Source organism: Anguilla rostrata, chromosome 16 (genome assembly GCF_018555375.3).
Source record: "Anguilla rostrata isolate EN2019 chromosome 16, ASM1855537v3, whole genome shotgun sequence".
Lineage (NCBI taxonomy): Eukaryota > Metazoa > Chordata > Actinopteri > Anguilliformes > Anguillidae > Anguilla > Anguilla rostrata.
This window is the reverse complement of record NC_057948.1, coordinates 33,122,569-33,140,878: the sequence shown is the minus strand read 5'-3', so window position 1 is coordinate 33,140,878 and position 18,310 is coordinate 33,122,569. Positions and strand designations below refer to the sequence as shown.

The 18,310-nt window shown below is 45.5% G+C and overlaps 1 protein-coding gene across 10 annotated transcripts in view; it reads left to right on the top strand.

The window, feature by feature from the left end:
* LOC135242132 (transcription factor SOX-6-like) overlaps window positions 1-17,699 on the top strand; it is a 215,634-nt gene extending 197,935 nt beyond the window's left edge. For all 10 annotated transcript variants that reach the window (XM_064313056.1, XM_064313057.1, XM_064313061.1 and 7 more), the window contains 3 exons: window positions 6,635-6,808; window positions 9,654-9,870; window positions 11,995-17,699. In XM_064313056.1, coding sequence (XP_064169126.1) covers window positions 6,635-6,808; window positions 9,654-9,870; window positions 11,995-12,307 — 704 coding nt within the window. In that variant the 3' untranslated portion in view covers window positions 12,308-17,699. The remainder of the gene's footprint in view (window positions 1-6,634; window positions 6,809-9,653; window positions 9,871-11,994) is intronic.
* Window positions 17,700-18,310: the final 611 nt, after the last annotated feature.

The window sequence follows — 18,310 nt, the reverse complement described above, 5'->3', positions numbered from 1 at the left end:
ACTCTATACAGCCGCTCTGTACAGCCGCTCTATACAGCCGCTCTGTACAGCCGCTCTATACAGCCGCTCTATACAGCCGCTCTGTACAGCCGCTCTATACAGCCGCTCTGTACAGCCGCTCTCTACAGCCGCTCTGTACAGCCACTCTATACAGCCACTCTGCACAGCCGCTTTAGAGTGCACACTTGGCCGAGAGTTTGTTAAAAAACCACCGGCGTCTGCCCAGGGCCCCAGAGAACAAAGGGGGCATTAAGAGACCCTGGGGCAGGAAACAGGCTGGTCTAAATAGGGTTCGTGACAATGTCAGGGCAGTTACATGGGGCGGGGAGTGGCTATTAATGGCCATTTGACCTCATGTGAACAGACTAATAAAATGAGTTATTTGTTCCTCTCAATTCTTCTTTTTTTTGGCAATGCTGTCACTGAATCATTGTGTGACAATTATAATATTGTGTTAATTTTATTTTATTGCGCTGTGTGCCCTGGGAATTCTTTTTCTATTTTTGAAGCTTGAAACTGTTCAGAAGGTTCTCGTGATCAGGTGGTATAAGCCAGGGTTCATACTTTGTTGTGAGTGAAAGAGTTTTGCATAAGTACTGGTGACAGTTCAAGAAAATTGATAATTGTGGCAGTAATTCTCATGTTTTAAGATGACAGTTATTTAAACGTAACAAAAACAAGGACTTTATAAAAACCATAGGTTCTAAAAAATTAAAAAAACATAGGATAAGTACACACAATAATACATAAAATTAAACAAAAAAGCCACAGATTTCATAAATCTTCAGTAAAAAGATGCTTACTCTTATTTAAAATATATCCATATTTTTAATCCATACCAATTTATCAGAGAGAAAAAAAAACAACGAAAATGATACATTATAAATCACTGAGGCTTCCTTCTCAGCTTTCCATGGTTACACATTTTTGTTGAATTTAGCTTAGAAAGTTTTGCACTTTCAGTTGTTAAGCACACAGGTCTGGCGAGTTTGTTTTTCACCCGTTCAGTCTCTCTGAGCTCTGCATGTCAGGCTGCTCTATTGATACGTTCAGAAATACCAGAGGTGAGAAATGTGACATGTCTGGAACAGACCTCGTGGGCTTGCAGGGCGAAACATATCGGAGAGAACAATAGCGAACGGGATGCAAGCGCCAACACGTCCAACGTTTGTCCCGACAGTAACGCTGCAGAATTCAAAACATTCAGGACTGGGATGTACTGTAGAGTTAAACAGGGACAGGTTGTGTAAGAGTGGGCCTCAGATTGCTTTTTAAATATTATCGTGTTGCGGTTTTAATTACTCATACGGAGTGAAGGTATGAGACGTTGGGTCATGTCCATCACAGGCTGTTCCTGAGGCCTTGTTCTCCTGCTGCAGAGAGACCTGCTCTCAGTGCTCGCAGAGTGAAATACTTTAATTTTTACTGTACGGAACTGGGAGTCTGGTGGGCTTGTTGTTGAGGGGGCAGGTGGCTCAGCCCCAGTTCTACGCTGAGCGGGTTCTGCTTGCACTCAGCAGCGTCTGCATGCGCTGACCGGGTTCTGCTTGCCCTGACCGGGTTCTGCTTGCCCTGACCGGGTTCTGCTTGCATTGAGTGGGTTCTGTATGTGCTGAGTAGGTTCTACACACACTGAGCGGGTTCTTTATGCACTGAGTGGGTTCTGCATGTGCTGAGTGGGTTCTACACACACTGAGCAGGTTCTGCATGTGCTGAGTGGGTTCTACACGCACTGAGCGGGTTCTTTATACACTGAGTGGGTTCTGCATGTGCTGAGTGGGTTCTGTATGCACTGAGCGGGTTCTGCATGCACTGAGCGGGTTCTGCATTCACTGAGCGGGTTCTGTATGGACTGAGTGGGTTCTGCATGCACTGAGCGGGTTCTGCATTCGCTGAGCGGGTTCTTTATGGACTGAGTGGGTTCTGCATGTGCTGAGCGGGTTCTGCATGCACTAAGTGGGTTCTGCATGCTCTGAGCGGGTTCTGTATGCACTGAGCGAGTTCTGCATGTGCTGAGTGGGTTCTGCATGTGCTGAGTGGGTTCTGCATGCGCTGAGCGGGTTCTGCATGCACTGAGCAGGTTCTGCATTCGCTGAGTGGGTTCTGCATTCGCTGAGCAGGTTCTGTATGGACTGAGTGGGTTCTGCATGTGCTGAGCGGGTTCTGTATGGACTGAGCGGGTTCTGCATGCGCTGAGCGGGTTCTGTATGCACTGAGCGGGTTCTGTATGCGCTGAGCGGGTTCTGTACGCACTGAGCGGGTTCTGTATGCACTGAGCGGGTTCTGCATGCACTGAGAGGGTTCTGTATGCACTGAGCGGGTTCTGTATGCACTGAGCGGGTTCTGCATGCACTGAGAGGGTTCTGTATGCACTGAGCGGGTTCTGTATGCACTGAGCGGGTTCTGCATGCACTGAGAGGGTTCTGTATGCACTGAGCGGGTTCTGTATCCACTTAGCGGGTTCTGCATGCACTCAGCGGGTTCTGTATGTGCTGAGAGGGTTCTGTATCCACTGAGCGGGTTCTGTATGCACTGAGTGGGTTCTGCATGCTCTGAGCGGGTTCTGTATGGACTGAGCGGGTTCTGTATGCACTGAGAGGGTTCTGTATGCACTGAGAGGGTTCTGTATGCACTGAGAGGGTTCTGTATGCACTGAGCGGGTTCTGCATGTGCTGAAAGCGTGAATCAGAGGCAGGAGGCTTTAGGGTTCGTGCTCCACCCTGTGGCCCTTCCAGTCTGAGCCTGCAGCAGCCATGACAGGTCTCTCCCTTCCTCTCCCTTTCTCTCTTTCTTTTGTCTCTTAAATTCTCCCACTCTTTTCTTTATCTCACTCTCTCTTGTATTCTCTTGCTCTCATGTCTTTCTCCCCAGTTTCTCTTCCTATTCCCACTCTGATATCCTCTAGAGCAGACAAATGAAGACATTCACAAATCACTCCATCATACCGCATAGCAGTCCTCATAAATCACGAAAAAATGACACTCACATACACACACACGTACGAAAGCATGCACACACACACACCCACTCACACACACATGCACACACACACATAATCACACACATGCACACACACACACACACATACAGGCACACACGTGCACACAGACACTTACACACTCTCACAGACACGTACGCACACACCCCCACCCCCAGAAACACACCTACCTACACACACACACACACACACACACGCCCACACACACACAGAGGAGCCCCAGGGGTGCGGTCCGTGTCAGCAGTAAACAGCTGTATTTATTTACTCACACAGCACACAGCCAGGTGCTTCCTTAAAACATCTGCCAGGCAAACCTCAATTAGTGCTCGTTTGTAAGTGTCACAGGGGTGGAAGTGTTTCTTTGTGTTTTTTTTTTTTGTTTAAAAAAAAAAGAAAAGCAGAGGGTGGGGCTCTGGGGTGTGAGCTTTCTGTTCATTGGCTGGGCTTTAGTATGAGGGGCGGGGACTTGTGACAGGTAATGTTGTCATGGCTCCCATCCCACCCTGCACGCACGCGGTTAGCGTTAGCTAGCAGTCTGATGGACTCATGCACCCAAACCCCCCCCCCCTGTTTTCCTGCGGTTAGTGGTGGCGCAGAAGCAAGAAGTGTGCGAAGCAGGACATGTTTTCGAGTTCCTATCTGTGTGTTTAATTAAATAATCGGTATCCTTCCCTTCTGAAATAAGCGATGGCTTTTAGAGAAGTGCGGGGTTCTTCATCAACTTCATCCTGCTGGCTGGATTATTTTCTTTCAATGGCGTATATAGGCCAAATGTTTTTTCCACAAACTATTTGTAAAACTGTGAAGGTGTACAGATGTGTAAATAGAGTAAATGTCTTCTTACAATATGCACAGCTGTAATACATTATTCTGACACTTTGCGGATGGAGACCTGGACAAAGTGGGCAGGGTCATTATTTCTGATTGATCTGAATAATACTCTTTATTCTTAATGGTGAAAGGACCCAAGGGTGTGTCTGTGGTTGGGTGTTAAGGGGAGGGGGGGGCACCTTGTGTCGTGCCCACAGTGGGCAGACAGAGCCCTCTGCTGGCCTGGCTGACTTGTCATGACTATGACACTGTCTGTCTGCCTGCTTGTCTGCTTGTCTGTCTGCTCATGGGCCCAGATCTAACAGTGCTCTGGAGCCAACCAAACACCCCCGGGGCCCTGATTGACTGAGACAGACAGGCAGATAGACAGACAGACAGACAGGCAGACAGGCAGACAGACAGACAGACAGACAGACAGACAGACAGACAGACAGACAGACAGACAGACAGACAGACAGACAGACAGACAGACAGACAGACAGACAGACAGACACCACGACAGTGAAAATACACCAGTCGCCCCATCGGTTTTAAAAAGGGTAGAAAACCTCTCTGAAGCACACGCATGCGGGCGTGTCCTTTATAAACATGTGACGGGTGAGAACGGATTCCCTGCCGCTCCGGAGAGAAGAAGGCCTTCCCTCTCTGGAATTCCGATTCGCCCCAATTTTAGTCGGCAGGACTGGGATTCACATTAAGATCCCCGTTTCCAATCTGCGTGGACATTACCATCCGCTGCTGCGGTGTGCACTGTTCCTACAGGTTTAGCACAGCGCGTGCGGGCGTTACCCCGCAAGGCTCAGGGTTCGAGCCCGCGTTTCTGTGCCCCCGGATTCTTTCTCGTCCCGTGACGCACGTTCCGTCAGGACGGGGGCGCCGTATGAGCCGCCGCCGTATCGTCCCCGCGCCGGAGGTGGAGTCCCCCGTCTTTATTTTGTTTATATAAAAAAAAAAAAACCCAAAATGATAACAGAAATCAAAGCAGGTGACGTGCCAAAAGGCAGAGGGCATGCTGGGTAATGAATGCGCGCGCGGGGCATGTGGCTGGTGCATAATGCATGAGCCATTCCAGGGCTTCTCACTCTGCTTTTGGATCATTAAAGATGCAGCCGAGCATATGGGAAGCTCTTCTTCTGCTTTTTTTTTTTTTTTTTGCTGTTTCTTTTATTTCTCAGGCCTTGTTTATGTATCCACATCTTTTTTTTTTGTTTGTTTGTTTGTTTGTTTAAATATTCATGCAGGTTTTTCTTTAATTCTTTCTCATCTTGCATATAAAAGGCAGCAAGTGTGGGAGCGGAAAGCAGGAATAATTTTCTCTCTCTCTCGGCTGAAAGTTTAGCACAAAAAAAATACGAAGTGAAATAAAAGGAGATCTGATTGTGAGTGTTGTGATAGAAACCCAGAATTCCGCACTGCAGAATCACTTTGTGTCTGCGGTATTATGTCACAAGCTGTCTTATGTCACAAGCTGTGGGTCTTTAATCTCTCCTTAAAAAAAGGAAAGGATTTGGCTTCGTCCGTATTTTTTTTTTTACTGGATTCTCCCCTCCGTGTCGATGGGAGGCGGCTACGTTTTGCACACACACATCACCAGTGTTTCACCATCATGTCTTTGCTAAAGCCCCAGCTTTCTATCCTTCAGAAAACACATGCGCACACACACACACACACACACACACACACCTAAACACATGCACACACACGCGCATACCTAAACACACACACACACACACACACACACACACACACACACACATGCATGCACACCTATACACACACACAAAATTATGAGCACGCATCATTGCAATCAGCAGGTCTCAGATGTTCTGCCATACCGCTCTTCCGCGGGTGACGTATCCATGGCGATGCTATAGAACACTGAAAGCATTCCGAGATCCCGCAGAACTATTTAACAGCCACTTATGCCAAGGTCGTCTTCCCTCGCTGTGGGTGAACCAGCTGCATCTCTTCATTTTTTTATGTATAAAAAAAGCTTGTTCTGCACTTAGAAGCGCAGAGAGGCCAAGTAAGCTAGCACCACTGGAAAGGCAGTCTGTAATAATGCCTTTGGCTTGTGTAACACTGAGGAAAAACCAGTCGCCACATTGTTAAACCACAGAAGAATAAGCAGCTGTTATTCACTCTGGCTTTTGATAAGGCAGAATGAGCTCTGGTACCCTTGGATTACTCACTTACACTGCCTGTAAGATAAGGTGGGGGAAGTAAAGCACTGATTCGTTGGTGCTGTTCTTGCACACTCAGTGTAAAAAATGTGGTTCGCTCTGATTGGCCCTTGCATTCCTTGCTCCAATTTGATTGGCCAGGTCTTAACTGACAACAAGAACAAGAGTTCTCAGTTCTTCCAGGTTAAATGAAGCCGGAGGGGATAAAGAGTGATCTGATGGCAGCAGGTGTTTGCAGTGGCAAGGAGCAAAGCTTTTACATTACATTACAGGCATTTAGCAGAGGCTCTTATCCAGAGTGACTTACACAACTCTTTACACAGCATTTACACTGCATAATTTATACAGCTGGATATATACTGGAGCAATGCAGGTTAAGTACCTTGCTCAAGGGTACAACGGCAGTGTCCTACGCAGGAATCAAACCTGCTACCTTTCGGTTACAAGCCCAGTTCCTTACCCATTATACTACACTGCCGCCCAGCTCTACAGCATGTTTTCATTAACGCTTCGCGCCGCTCTCTCTTCTTCTTCTTCTTCCTGCTCTGGTTCTGCTTCACCGGGAGTAGAGAAGTCAATGGCTCTGCCGATTAACCAGAACAATGTTATTGTTGGCCAACAGGGGGCGCCAGCACGACCGAGGCGCGCGTGTACAGGGAGGCGCGGGGGAGGAGCAGCAACGAGCCACACATCAAGCGGCCAATGAACGCCTTCATGGTGTGGGCCAAGGACGAGCGGCGGAAGATCCTGCAGGCCTTCCCCGACATGCACAACTCCAACATCAGCAAGATCCTCGGTAAGAGCGGCCAGCTAACTCACAGCCAGCACAGCTTAACACAGCCAACACAGCTTAACACAGCCAAGACAATTTAACACAGCCAACACAGCGTAACACAGCCAACACAGCTTAACACAGCCAGCACAGCTAACTCACAGCCAGCACAGCTTAACACCGACCAACACAACTTAACACAGCCAAGACAACTTAACACAGCCAAGACAACTTAACACAGCCAGCACAGCTTAACACAGCCAAGACAGCTTAACACAGCCAAGACAACTTAACACAGCCAACACAGCTTAACACAGCCAACACAGCTTAACACAGCCAACACAACTTAACACAGCCAGCACAGCTTAACACAGCCAACACAGCTTAACACAGCCAAGACAACTTAACACAGCCAGCACAGCTTAACACAGCAACACAGCTTAACACCGCCAACACAGCTTAACACAGCCAAGACAACTTAACACAGCCAGCACAGCTTAACACAGCCAACACAGCTTAACACAGCCAACACAGCTTAACACCGCCAACACAGCTTAACACCGCCAACACAGCTTAACACAGCCAACACAGCTTAACACAGTTTAACACAGCCAAGACAACTTAACACAGCCAAGACAACTTAACACAGCCAATACAACTTAACACAGCTTAACACAGCCAAGACAACTTAACACAGCCAACACAGCCAAGACAACTCAACACAGCCAAAACAGCTTAACACAGCCAACACAGCTTAACACAGCCAAGACAACTTAACACAGCCAACACAGCTTAACACAGCCAAGACAACTTAACACAGCCAACACAGCTTAACACGATGAATTGTCCCCAAATTATGAAAAGGTCCTGATTTTTGAGACTGAAATGTTATACTGGTGCAACTTTCTGACAGATGTTAACGTAGAATATGAATTAAAGTGATTAAAAACAAATTTATTTGCCTGAGCTGATCTGAATGCTTTCCAACAGCCGGACAACAGTTATATCTGGCTTCTCTTATAAATGTAATCTCTCTGTTCCTCCAAATAGGCAATTTAAATAATGCACCATATTTACTTTTAACCTGTTATGTCCCCATAAAAATAATTTAAGTTAGAATTCACCTGCGTTAGACAAGCCAAGAATCTCCTCCACTTTGTAGCCCAAAAAAATCCTGATACGTCCCTGAGCATCTCCCTACTGCAGTAAATACTGCTCCAGCTGTGAATAAACCATGTGCTGTTTCAGTTTTTGGCAAGAGTGATAGACGTATAACATTCAAATGCATGTTAGTAGCAGCAAGAAACAGGTATCCATTCATAAAACACCCAAGAACACTGTTCAACTCATTGGAAGGCCTGTAATGCACACTACTGAAGGCCTGTAATGCACACTACTGAAGGCCTGTATTGCACACTACTGAAGGCCTGTAATGCACACTACTGAAGGCCTGTATTACACACTACTGAAGGCCTGTAATGCACACTACTGAAGACCTGTAATGTACACTACTGAAGGCCTGTAATGCACACTACTGAAGACCTGTAATGCACACTACTGAAGGCCTGTAATGCACACTACTGAAGGCCTGTAATGCACACTACTGAAGGCCTGTAATGCACACTACTGAAGGCCTGTAATGTACACTACTGAAGGCCTGTAATGCACACTACCGAAGGCCCGTAATGCACACTACCGAAGGCCCGTAATGCACACTACCGAAGGCCCGTAATGCACACTACTGAAGGCCTGTAATGCACACTACCGAAGGCCCGTAATGCACACTACCGAAGGCCCGTAATGCACACTACCGAAGGCCCGTAATGCACACTACTGAAGGCCTGTAATGCACACTACTGAAGACCTTAAAATGTGGACTAGCAGAGTTTATTTTGATAGTACTTTTGAAACAATTTTTAGATAAAAAAAAGTAAAAAAAAAAAAAAAAAAATCCTCTCTTGATGCCTCGTTCCGAATGTTTGATTGAAATACCATTTCGCTAGCTGAAAAGCCCACAGAGAATGTGCGATGCCTCTTGTAATGAATGTTAATTATATCAATAGAGGGAGGAGGGAAAAAAAGAAAAAGATATTGCTTTAAGCGGATGCGGCGTACGCTAATTAATTTTACAGCCGTTTTGGCTAATTTGAGTGTGCGCTTAATCAATTTAGCCGTGCCATGCCAGTGTTAACCGGCGCGTATTGTGATTGCGAAAAGCGTGTGCAAATTCTTCCTCTCTGATATTCGAAATGGCGGGAGAGGGAGAGGGAGAGAGAGGCGGGCGGGGCGGATGTGTTCTGCCGCGGTGTGTAGCGCCTCAATCAAACCCGCCTCGCACGCGCTCAGAAGGATTTACCGCCTGTCGCCGGCGGGCCGTTTGTTATGAAAAATGAAAGCGGTTAAATGGGTCTCTTCCCTCAGTGCTGGGAGTCGATAGATCACCGGCTACTAAAAGTCCTGTCAGGCGGGGCTGAAGTGGGCGTCCAAAATATTTACTGGCCCGTTGTTGGCGGTTGTACGCGGAGAAAAGGGCTGACCTGGATGGGATGGGATGGGATGAGGGAGCGTAAGCCCCCGGGGTTTTAATAACACAGCTGGGTACGGCCTGTACGGCGGGGCAGAGGAACGCTTGCGCGATGCTTTTCCTGACACAAGACAGAGAGAGTTTAGATAAAGCTCGGTAAACAAGACCTGGGTTCCCGTGCACTTCCTGTCTCCTGCGCCCTGTATTTATAATCTGTGTGTGTGTGTGCGTGTGATGTGGAGTGGCGATGGCCCCACTGAGAACCTTGTGCGTGTGTGTGTGTGTGTGTATATGTGTGTGCGTGTTTGTGTGTGTGTGTGTGTGTTTGTGTGTGTGTTTCCGCAGGCTCCCGCTGGAAGTCCATGACTAACCAGGAGAAGCAGCCGTACTACGAGGAGCAGGCGCGGCTGAGTAAGATCCACCTGGAGAAGTACCCCAACTACAAGTACAAGCCCCGCCCGAAGCGCACCTGCATCATCGACGGCAAGAAGCTGCGCATAGGCGAGTACAAGCAGATGATGCGCTCGCGCCGCCAGGAGATGCGCCAGTTCTTCACCATGGGGTAGGTGCCCCGCCCGGGAACCGCGCTGCGCTCCTGGGCCCTGAGCACTGACCACCTTAACACTGCACACACCAGCGCAGACCACCTTACCACTGCACACACCAACGCAGACCACCTTAACACTGCACACACCAACGCAGACCTCCTTAACACTGCACACACCAACGCAGAGCTCCTTAACACTGCATAGACCAGCACAGACCACCTTAACACTGTACAGAGCAGCGCGGACCACCTTAACACGGCACACACCAGCACAGACCACCTTAACACTGCACAGAGCAGCGCGGACCACCTTAACACGGCACACACCAGCACAGACCACCTTAACACTGCACAGAGCAGCGCAGACCACCTTAACATGGCACACACCAGCACAGACCACCTTAACACTGCACACACCAACGCAGAGCTCCTTGACACTGCACACACCAGCGCAGACCACCTTAACACGGCACACACCAGCACAGACCACCTTAACACTGTACAGACCAGCACTGACCAGCACTGACCACCTTAACACTGCACAAGCACCTTACCATGGCACAGACCAGCACAGACCACCTTAACACTGCACACACCAATGCAGACCTCCTTAACACTGCACACACCAGCACAGACCACCTTAACATGGCACACACCAACGCAGACCTCCTTAACACTGCATAGACCAGCACAGACCACCTTAACACTGTACACACCAACGCAGACCACCTTAAAACTGCACACACCAACAGAGACCTCCTTAACACTGCATAGACCAGCACAGACCACCTTAACACTGCACAGACCAGCACAGACCAGCACTGACCACCTTAACACTGCACAAGCACCTTAACATGGCACAGACCAGCACAGACCACCTTAACACTGCACACACCAGCGCAGACCACCTTAACACTGCACACACCAGCACAGACCACCTTAACACTGCACACACCAACGCAGACATCCTTAACACTGCACACACCAGCACAGACCACCTTAACACTGTACACACCCAACGCAGACCTCCTTAACATCAGCACACACCAGCACAGACCACCTTAACACTGCACACACCAACGCAGACCTCCTGAACACTGCATAGACCAGCACAGACCACCTTAACACTGCATAAGCACCTTAACACGGCACAGACCAGCACAGACCACCTTAACACTGTAAAGACCAGCACAGACCACCTTAACACCAGCACAGACCAGCACAGACCACCTTAACACTGCACAAGCATCTTAACACTGCACAGACCAGCACAGACCACCTTAACACTGTACAGACCAGCACTGACCACCTTAACATCAGCACAGACCACCTTAAGACTGCCCACTTCCATTCTTCGCTAATGGTTGCATTTGTTGTAAGCAAACGCACACAAACATGCTGCCGGGAGAAGCCTCCCTTTCCAAGAGAATCCGAGCTCTGAATTTCACACCATAGTTTACAGAATTAGGAGAGAAAGAGAGAGAGATTCAGAAAGAGACAGACAGAAAGAGAGGGGGAGAGAGAGAGAGAGAGTCCTCCAGGTGTTCACACTTCAGCTAGAAATTCGATGGCTTGAGGTTCTCTCCAGCTGAAAATAACAGGCGATGGGGCACGAGCCAGAGATGGGCTTCCTATTATGGAAAACAGGGAAGCTTAAACAACCATTTAATTTAGCAACGTTCTGGGAGGACTGATCCAGACGCATTAGCAGTAAGTATGTACTGTATAGAAAGCTGTGGTTAATCTCCTCATTTAGTGTCTATGAATTAGAGGGGCCTGAGGCTTGAGCAATGTCTTCTTTTGGAATTCCTTCTAAGTTGTTGGCTCAGTAAGTAGCTCCGGGTTGTGGCAGATGTGGCTTTTTTCTCAACATAGCCCTGTAACAGTACAGCCTAAAATCACCAGTACAGCCCTACAGCAGTACATCTCTATAGCAGTGCAGCCCTATAGCAGTACTGCAGTATAGCAGTGCAGCCCTATACCTTGAGCAGTATTGCCCTACAGGCTTTGTGCTCTGTACCCAACTGTATCCCTCTCTGCCATTGGCTACCTGTTCCGTCCCCAACTGCATCCCTCCCTGCCATTGGATGCCTGCTGTGTTGCTAACCATCTCTGTTTCTGTCATCGGTCCCCTCGCAGGCAGCAGCCGCCAATCCCCATCAGCACCAGCGGGGGGGGCGTGGTCTACCCTGGCGCCATCACCATGGCAACCGCCACCCCCCCCTCCCCGCAGATGACGTCGGACTGCTCCAGCGCCTCCGCCAGCCCGGAGCCGGCCGTCCCGGTGATCCAGAGCGCCTACGGGCTGAAGCTGGAGGCGGGGCCGCTGCCCGGGGGGGGCGGAGCCGTCAACGGCCAGGACGACATGGACATGTACGAGGACTACGAGGACGAGCCCAAATCGGACTACAGCAGCGAGAACGAGGCGCAGGACCCCGTCAGTGCCAACTGAGCCTCGCCCCACCTACCACACCCCCACCACCACCCCCCCCACCCCCCCACCCACCTACTCCACCCTAAAAAAAGTAAATAAACCCCAGACGCTGTGGGAGATGATGAGATGGGCGCAGCAGAAAGAAACCAGGAAGAGAAAGAGAAGGGACTACAAGGAGAGGAAGAAGGCAAAGGAAAAAAAACAGATTGAAAGAGTGACTCCTTTTTTTTTTTTTTTTTTTCTGGAGCCTGAGTACAGATTTTTGGCTCTTGGTCTTAAAGTGTTTCTTCATGTGTGAAGCGGTTTGTTTTCATTTTTTATTTTCTTCATTTTTTTTGTTTTTTGTTTTGTTCATGGACATTGTACACAATTTTGATCATTGCCTGTAAAAAAAAAAAAAAATGTCAGATGTCAGGACTTGAAGTTTAACATTTTAATATGAATCCATAGCTCTCAGTCTTACTTTTATCTTATGAATATATTTACATACCGGTATTTCATTTTCTCTTGAATGCTTTTTCGTAGCTTATGTTACTGTTTCTGATGGGGGTTATATTATCACTCAGGTATGCTGTGCCAGCCTACAGCTTGTGAATGTGTTTTTAATCTGAACTATTTAAGAAACAGGAGAGGAAAACACTTAGAAATTTCATTAGAGATACAAACAGAACAAATCTACAGATGTGCAAAAAGCACATACAGAAAGCATTAGACTCCCAGATTTTCCTTTATTATTATTATTATTATTATTATTATTGATACATGTTTTTTTCATTTTGTACAGTTCAGTTTTAACTTCGGATGTGCCAAACATTTCATAACCTTCCTTCACAACACGCATCTTAAATTTCTGTTCAGTCTTAAAACAGACACTGCGAAGAGTCTTAGACAATCTTTTGTATCTGAAGGAGAAGGCATAAAATGGGCAAGATGTCCCTCTTTTTCTCACTTTGTCCTTCCCTTCCATTGCCGTAGTCGAGCGCTCTGGCGTCTGCGGACAGGATGTGGAAGGGGGGGGGGGGGCACCCAATCGCCCCTGCCCTCAGTGAGCACGGGGGGTGTTGGGTGACTGTCCCGAATCTGCGGCCCAAATGGTCTTAAGTCTCCATCCCGTTGAGTCTTACCCTCTTAAAGAGGTCTTAAAACCAGAGACTTTGATAATGGGTCCAGTTCGCCCAGGGGCCAAAGGGTTCCAGTCTGTGGAATTGGGACAGTAGCGAGAGAGACCGATTTTGGAGGCTTTTGCGGTTGCTGCAATGTGACGGGTGCAGTACAACCTCTTAAACGTCCTACCCCCTAGCGGGACACCAATTTTTAAATTCCTTGATCTTAAAATCAGATTGTTTTTCTGCACTTAAGTCTATACAGACGTCGAAAATCTTGATCAACACAGGAAGTCTTAATGCTGTCCTCTCGGAGGCCTGAGCATCATTAATAAAAGTCTTAAGAGAAACGGCGGTTTTATTTTCCCCAGTACCGGCAGCTGCGCTTCTGCGTTTCAACACCACTGTGTCATTACAGGTCACTGTTGACTCGATATCCCCCCCACCCAAACAGAGCAGATTACGGTGTATGTCCTAAACAGAGAAAGAGACGGGGGACTAGGATTTTGACGTTGTGAAGAGCTTGCGGTTTGTTTCCATGGTGATAGTTCACCGTGAGAAGGTGAGTGGTCCGAGGCCAGCCTTCGGCTTTTGGTCCGTCACCCTTTAACTCCCCCCTCCCACCTTCACCACCCCGCTTCCTTCTCCTCCAAAGCCATTGAGGTCCTCTTAGCCTTCCAAGTCTAGCCAGCCACACCCTCCTGGTCATCCCTGCCCATAGGGGGCGCCATCTGTCTCTGAGCTCCGTCAAGTAACGCACGGTAAAAAAAAAAAAGAAGAAACATAGCGGGATATCCGCCGCGTCGATCTTTCGTTCGTTCGCTCGCGCGAGCAGAAGTGCGGCAAGCTCCAAAAGGGGGGGGACGAGAGAGTATCGCCTGAAACTCGCGTTTATGATGCGCGATTCGTCTTACCGTACGCGCGGTACGGTACGTCCTTCAACCAAGAGCGTCGTAAAAATAATTTATAAAAATAAAATATGGATCATCACTGTTTATCTGCTGTGGCTGATCACTGTATTGCGTTACATTCAGTAAAAAAAAAAAGGTACTGATAGCTTTCTTAATTTTTTAAAAATTTCCATGCCCTCAAAGCTTCAGTTGTTGTATTCTGATCGACTTTACGCTACCCTTCTTTAGCAAACAATGTATTTATTATGGTATTGAACAGTTTTAAACATTTCAGAGTAAGATCTCCACGATCTCCTTGATTTAAATTTACTGTGTTGTTTATTTTTGTGTTATGTTTTGGATGTTTGGAGGTTGGATTTTTCTTTTACAAACTGAATTTATTCTTCCCCCACACAGGCCGATATGTTGTGGTTTTATAGATCTACGCTGTTTGCTGGTTCTTTTGTTTGTATATTCTCGAAGGCCATGCCAAAATAATATTCTGCAGGCTGGTGGTACACCTAAGGACTGTTTTTGGGACTGAAACTTGATTGCGCTTGTATTACAAAAACAAACAAAAAAAAAATAAGAAAAAAGTTAATTCACACAGATATATTTCATAAGTGTTACAAGCACTGGATATAAATGGTATTTTTTATCAGTTCTGATTAATGTGAAGCTGTTGTATGAAAAAAAAAAAAAACAAGTTACCCGTTTGGACTCATGTGAGCTTGTTCTCACAGTTGCCAGATTCATTTGAGTCATTTTTTTCTGTCTAGTTATTTTGTTTATTTATGCAAAAAAAATCATGTTATGAATGGACACTTTGTTTTGGCTCCAGAGCTGCCTGGCCAACCTGAGGGGACTTGTTGAGGTGCGGACAGAGACTGGCCAACTGAGATTTGCTGGACTCCAGAAATGCAGTTTTTTTATTTTTTATTATCCCGTATGTTTGTGTTGCATATTGTATTTGAAAGCTATATAGTACATATGGATATTTTATAGTATTTATTAGCCAGTCTTGGCTCTAAAAGTGTCAGTGCAAACATGATAAAAAAGGACAATCAAAATAAAGATTAAAACAGTGAAATTTAAACCCGGAATTGGAGCTCAAAACAAAGTTTGTTCAGTTTTTTTTTTTACCTGATAAAATTCACCATCTCATCATAGGTTTTCTTTTTTAATTGTAAATATAACATAGGAAAATAGATTTCTATTTTTGTTCATGAATATGTAGTGAAGTATAAGTTATGTATTTTACTGTTTTTTTTTTTCTTCTTTTTTTGTTACATCAGCGTATGTAATAAATATGGCAAGTCACTGTACCTTTTAAACGCTGAATTTACAACCATGATGGAGAGAGTGCAGTATTGGGCCTTGTAGCAGAGACGGTTTGGCTCCTCCCTTGTTTGTCTTTAAAATACGGCTTCCTGTTCAGGCAGGAAGTGATTCAATATGAGTGTTCTCTGGGGCATTCATTAATACATATGGAAAACCGGATTCGTACCCTACAAAGCATTTGAGATAATTCTAGCAATTTTTAAAAAGCAGCCTAATCCCTTATTGGCAATACAAATTTCACTTACATAAAAAAACAACAACAAAAAAAAAACCCTAAGCAATCCGAACAATGTCAAAAGATTCCTTGCGGTGGCTGGTGTACACAGCAAGCACTTAACGTGTAGATGTTTTCTATACAGAGTGTGTGTTTACAAGTAATGTAAAAATAAATAAATAAAAAAGACTTGATCTGATCTCAATCGCTAGACTGGTAAGTTGTATTTTAAGCAGCAGTTAAAACTAAAATTGTAAAATAATAAAAAAACAAATGTAGAAATACTTTTTAAATACAGATGTGCATGCATTGTTTGCATATGGTTCTTTTTGTTTTGTTTTTTTGCTTTTTAATAATGGAAATGAATGGGTGATGAGGCTAAACGAAACAGACACAAAGGTTTTTTTTATTGAAAAACGCAAGTGAGGTTCTTGGTGAGCTTGTGATATGGGCCACGTGCAAATATGTATCGGTGTGTGCGCTGCATACGGCAGCGATGTGAGGACACTTTCTGCCCGCCCTACTCGGTCCCCTTCGTGATTTCGATCTGACGTCACGCTAGCCTAGCGTCACGCTAGCCCGGCCGGCTGCTTGCGAGCAGCTTTTCTTCTTGTCGTTTATTTTTCTCCATTATGGTCTTCGCCTGTGTATTAAAAAAAAAAAAAAAAAAAAAAGAAGACAGGTGGATGAAGACAAGTGTGTGTGTAAGCTGTTACTTGCAGAATTTACTGTAACCCCCCCTCCCCTCCCCCCCCCCCATCTGACCCCCCCCAACATTGAAATTTGTTTATGATGTATTATTGTGAGATTTCGTTGTTTATTTAAATCAGCACAATTCACGGACATGCTGGACTGACATGCTAGCTGCTGTTCAGAAGAGTGAAGACTTGCTGTCGGGGGATGACCCGTGCTGTCTTCTATGGTACTTTGCTTTTTATTTTATTTTATTATATTTGAGTTTTTTTCCCAGCAACGGCACTTGTGGCTCTAGGCTCCTGTCTCTAGGGCTGCTGACCAGGCTCTTATCAGAGTAGAAATTGTGTTCTCAGCAGAGGTACCATGGACATTACTAGAGATAATAAAATTAGTGTCTGTTGCTGCTTTGACAGAAAGAAAAAATAATGTTTTAAATCTGAAAATGTACATAGTTTATCAGAATATCTTGTACAGTCCAAGTGTAAAGTTTTTAATTGAACTTAAAAAAGGTTGCCATCACATTTGTGTTCATGCCCTTTATACAGTAAAAAAGACAGCTATTTGCTAAGGATATTATTGTTTTAAAACAAAAAGAAAACAATACAAAAAAAACTTGTCTTTTTTTCTGTTTTGTTTCTGTTTTGTTTTTTTTTTTTGTTTTTTTTGGGCTTGGCTTCAAATGTAAACCAGCAAGTCATCGGTTTTCATGTGCAGTATTGTCGTGAGATAAACTTAAAGGTAAAATAATTCTACAGTGGTACGTACAGAGACCTGTCTCCTGTTTTGTTAGTATTAATATATCAAAGACAAAACACCAGTTGAGTGACACATTCAGGTGTATTTAGACACCTTAGCTTTGTGTACAAATTCTTTGGCCTGTTTTCCCACAGGATCAATTATTGACATAGTATTGTATCACCATCAAAAATATGTATATACATATGTACATATATACACCTGTCCAGTCGACGGAACATGGCAGGGGAGGGTTCTTTTTTGGGGGGGAGAGGGTAGGTATGTGTTACTGCCTGTTTAAGCTCATTTTACCTCAAGAATACCCTCCTTTCCCTAAAAAAACAAAAACATCAACAAAAACCCGTCTCACCATCACTCCATCTTTTGTACTGCTGTTGACACTTACAAATTAAAGAGAAATTTTGTTTTAAGATCTGACCCTTTTGTGTTCTTGCACATGCGCTATTGTCATTGTGTTGTGTTAACTTTAAATACAGGAGCCTATCGTTTAAAAACTGGCTGGATCAGAACTTAAACAGGAAGGATTATTTTCCTTTCATAAAACAATATCTGCCAGAAAAAAAGTAACTCAAACGGGGACACACAAAGAACTTTTAAATGGCATTCTGATTCGGATCTGAATGCATTTTCTGTTGAGGCTCAAAACTTTTATTGTTTTGCAGAAAGATTCACTCACAAACTACTTATTCAATTAGTAGAATTTTTATTTTAACTAAGGTAAAAAAATGATGTAATTGCGGAATCACAGCTGAACTTACGTATTGAAATGCGAATATTTAAATAACCATTACTTTTTCGTCATTTGTATGAATATTACATTTACGGTCATCTCCATATGATTTGTATAGGCAAGATGCAAATTTGTCGGGACACTGGTGAGTGACCAAGGTCATTATGAGCACGAATTCTGTACAACTTTAAGATTCACAAAAATAACATTGAAAGGGTCACTGCAACACCTTACGCCAAGCAATGCGGGAGGCGTGGCTATGTATATTATAATTTAGGGGACAAATATTTG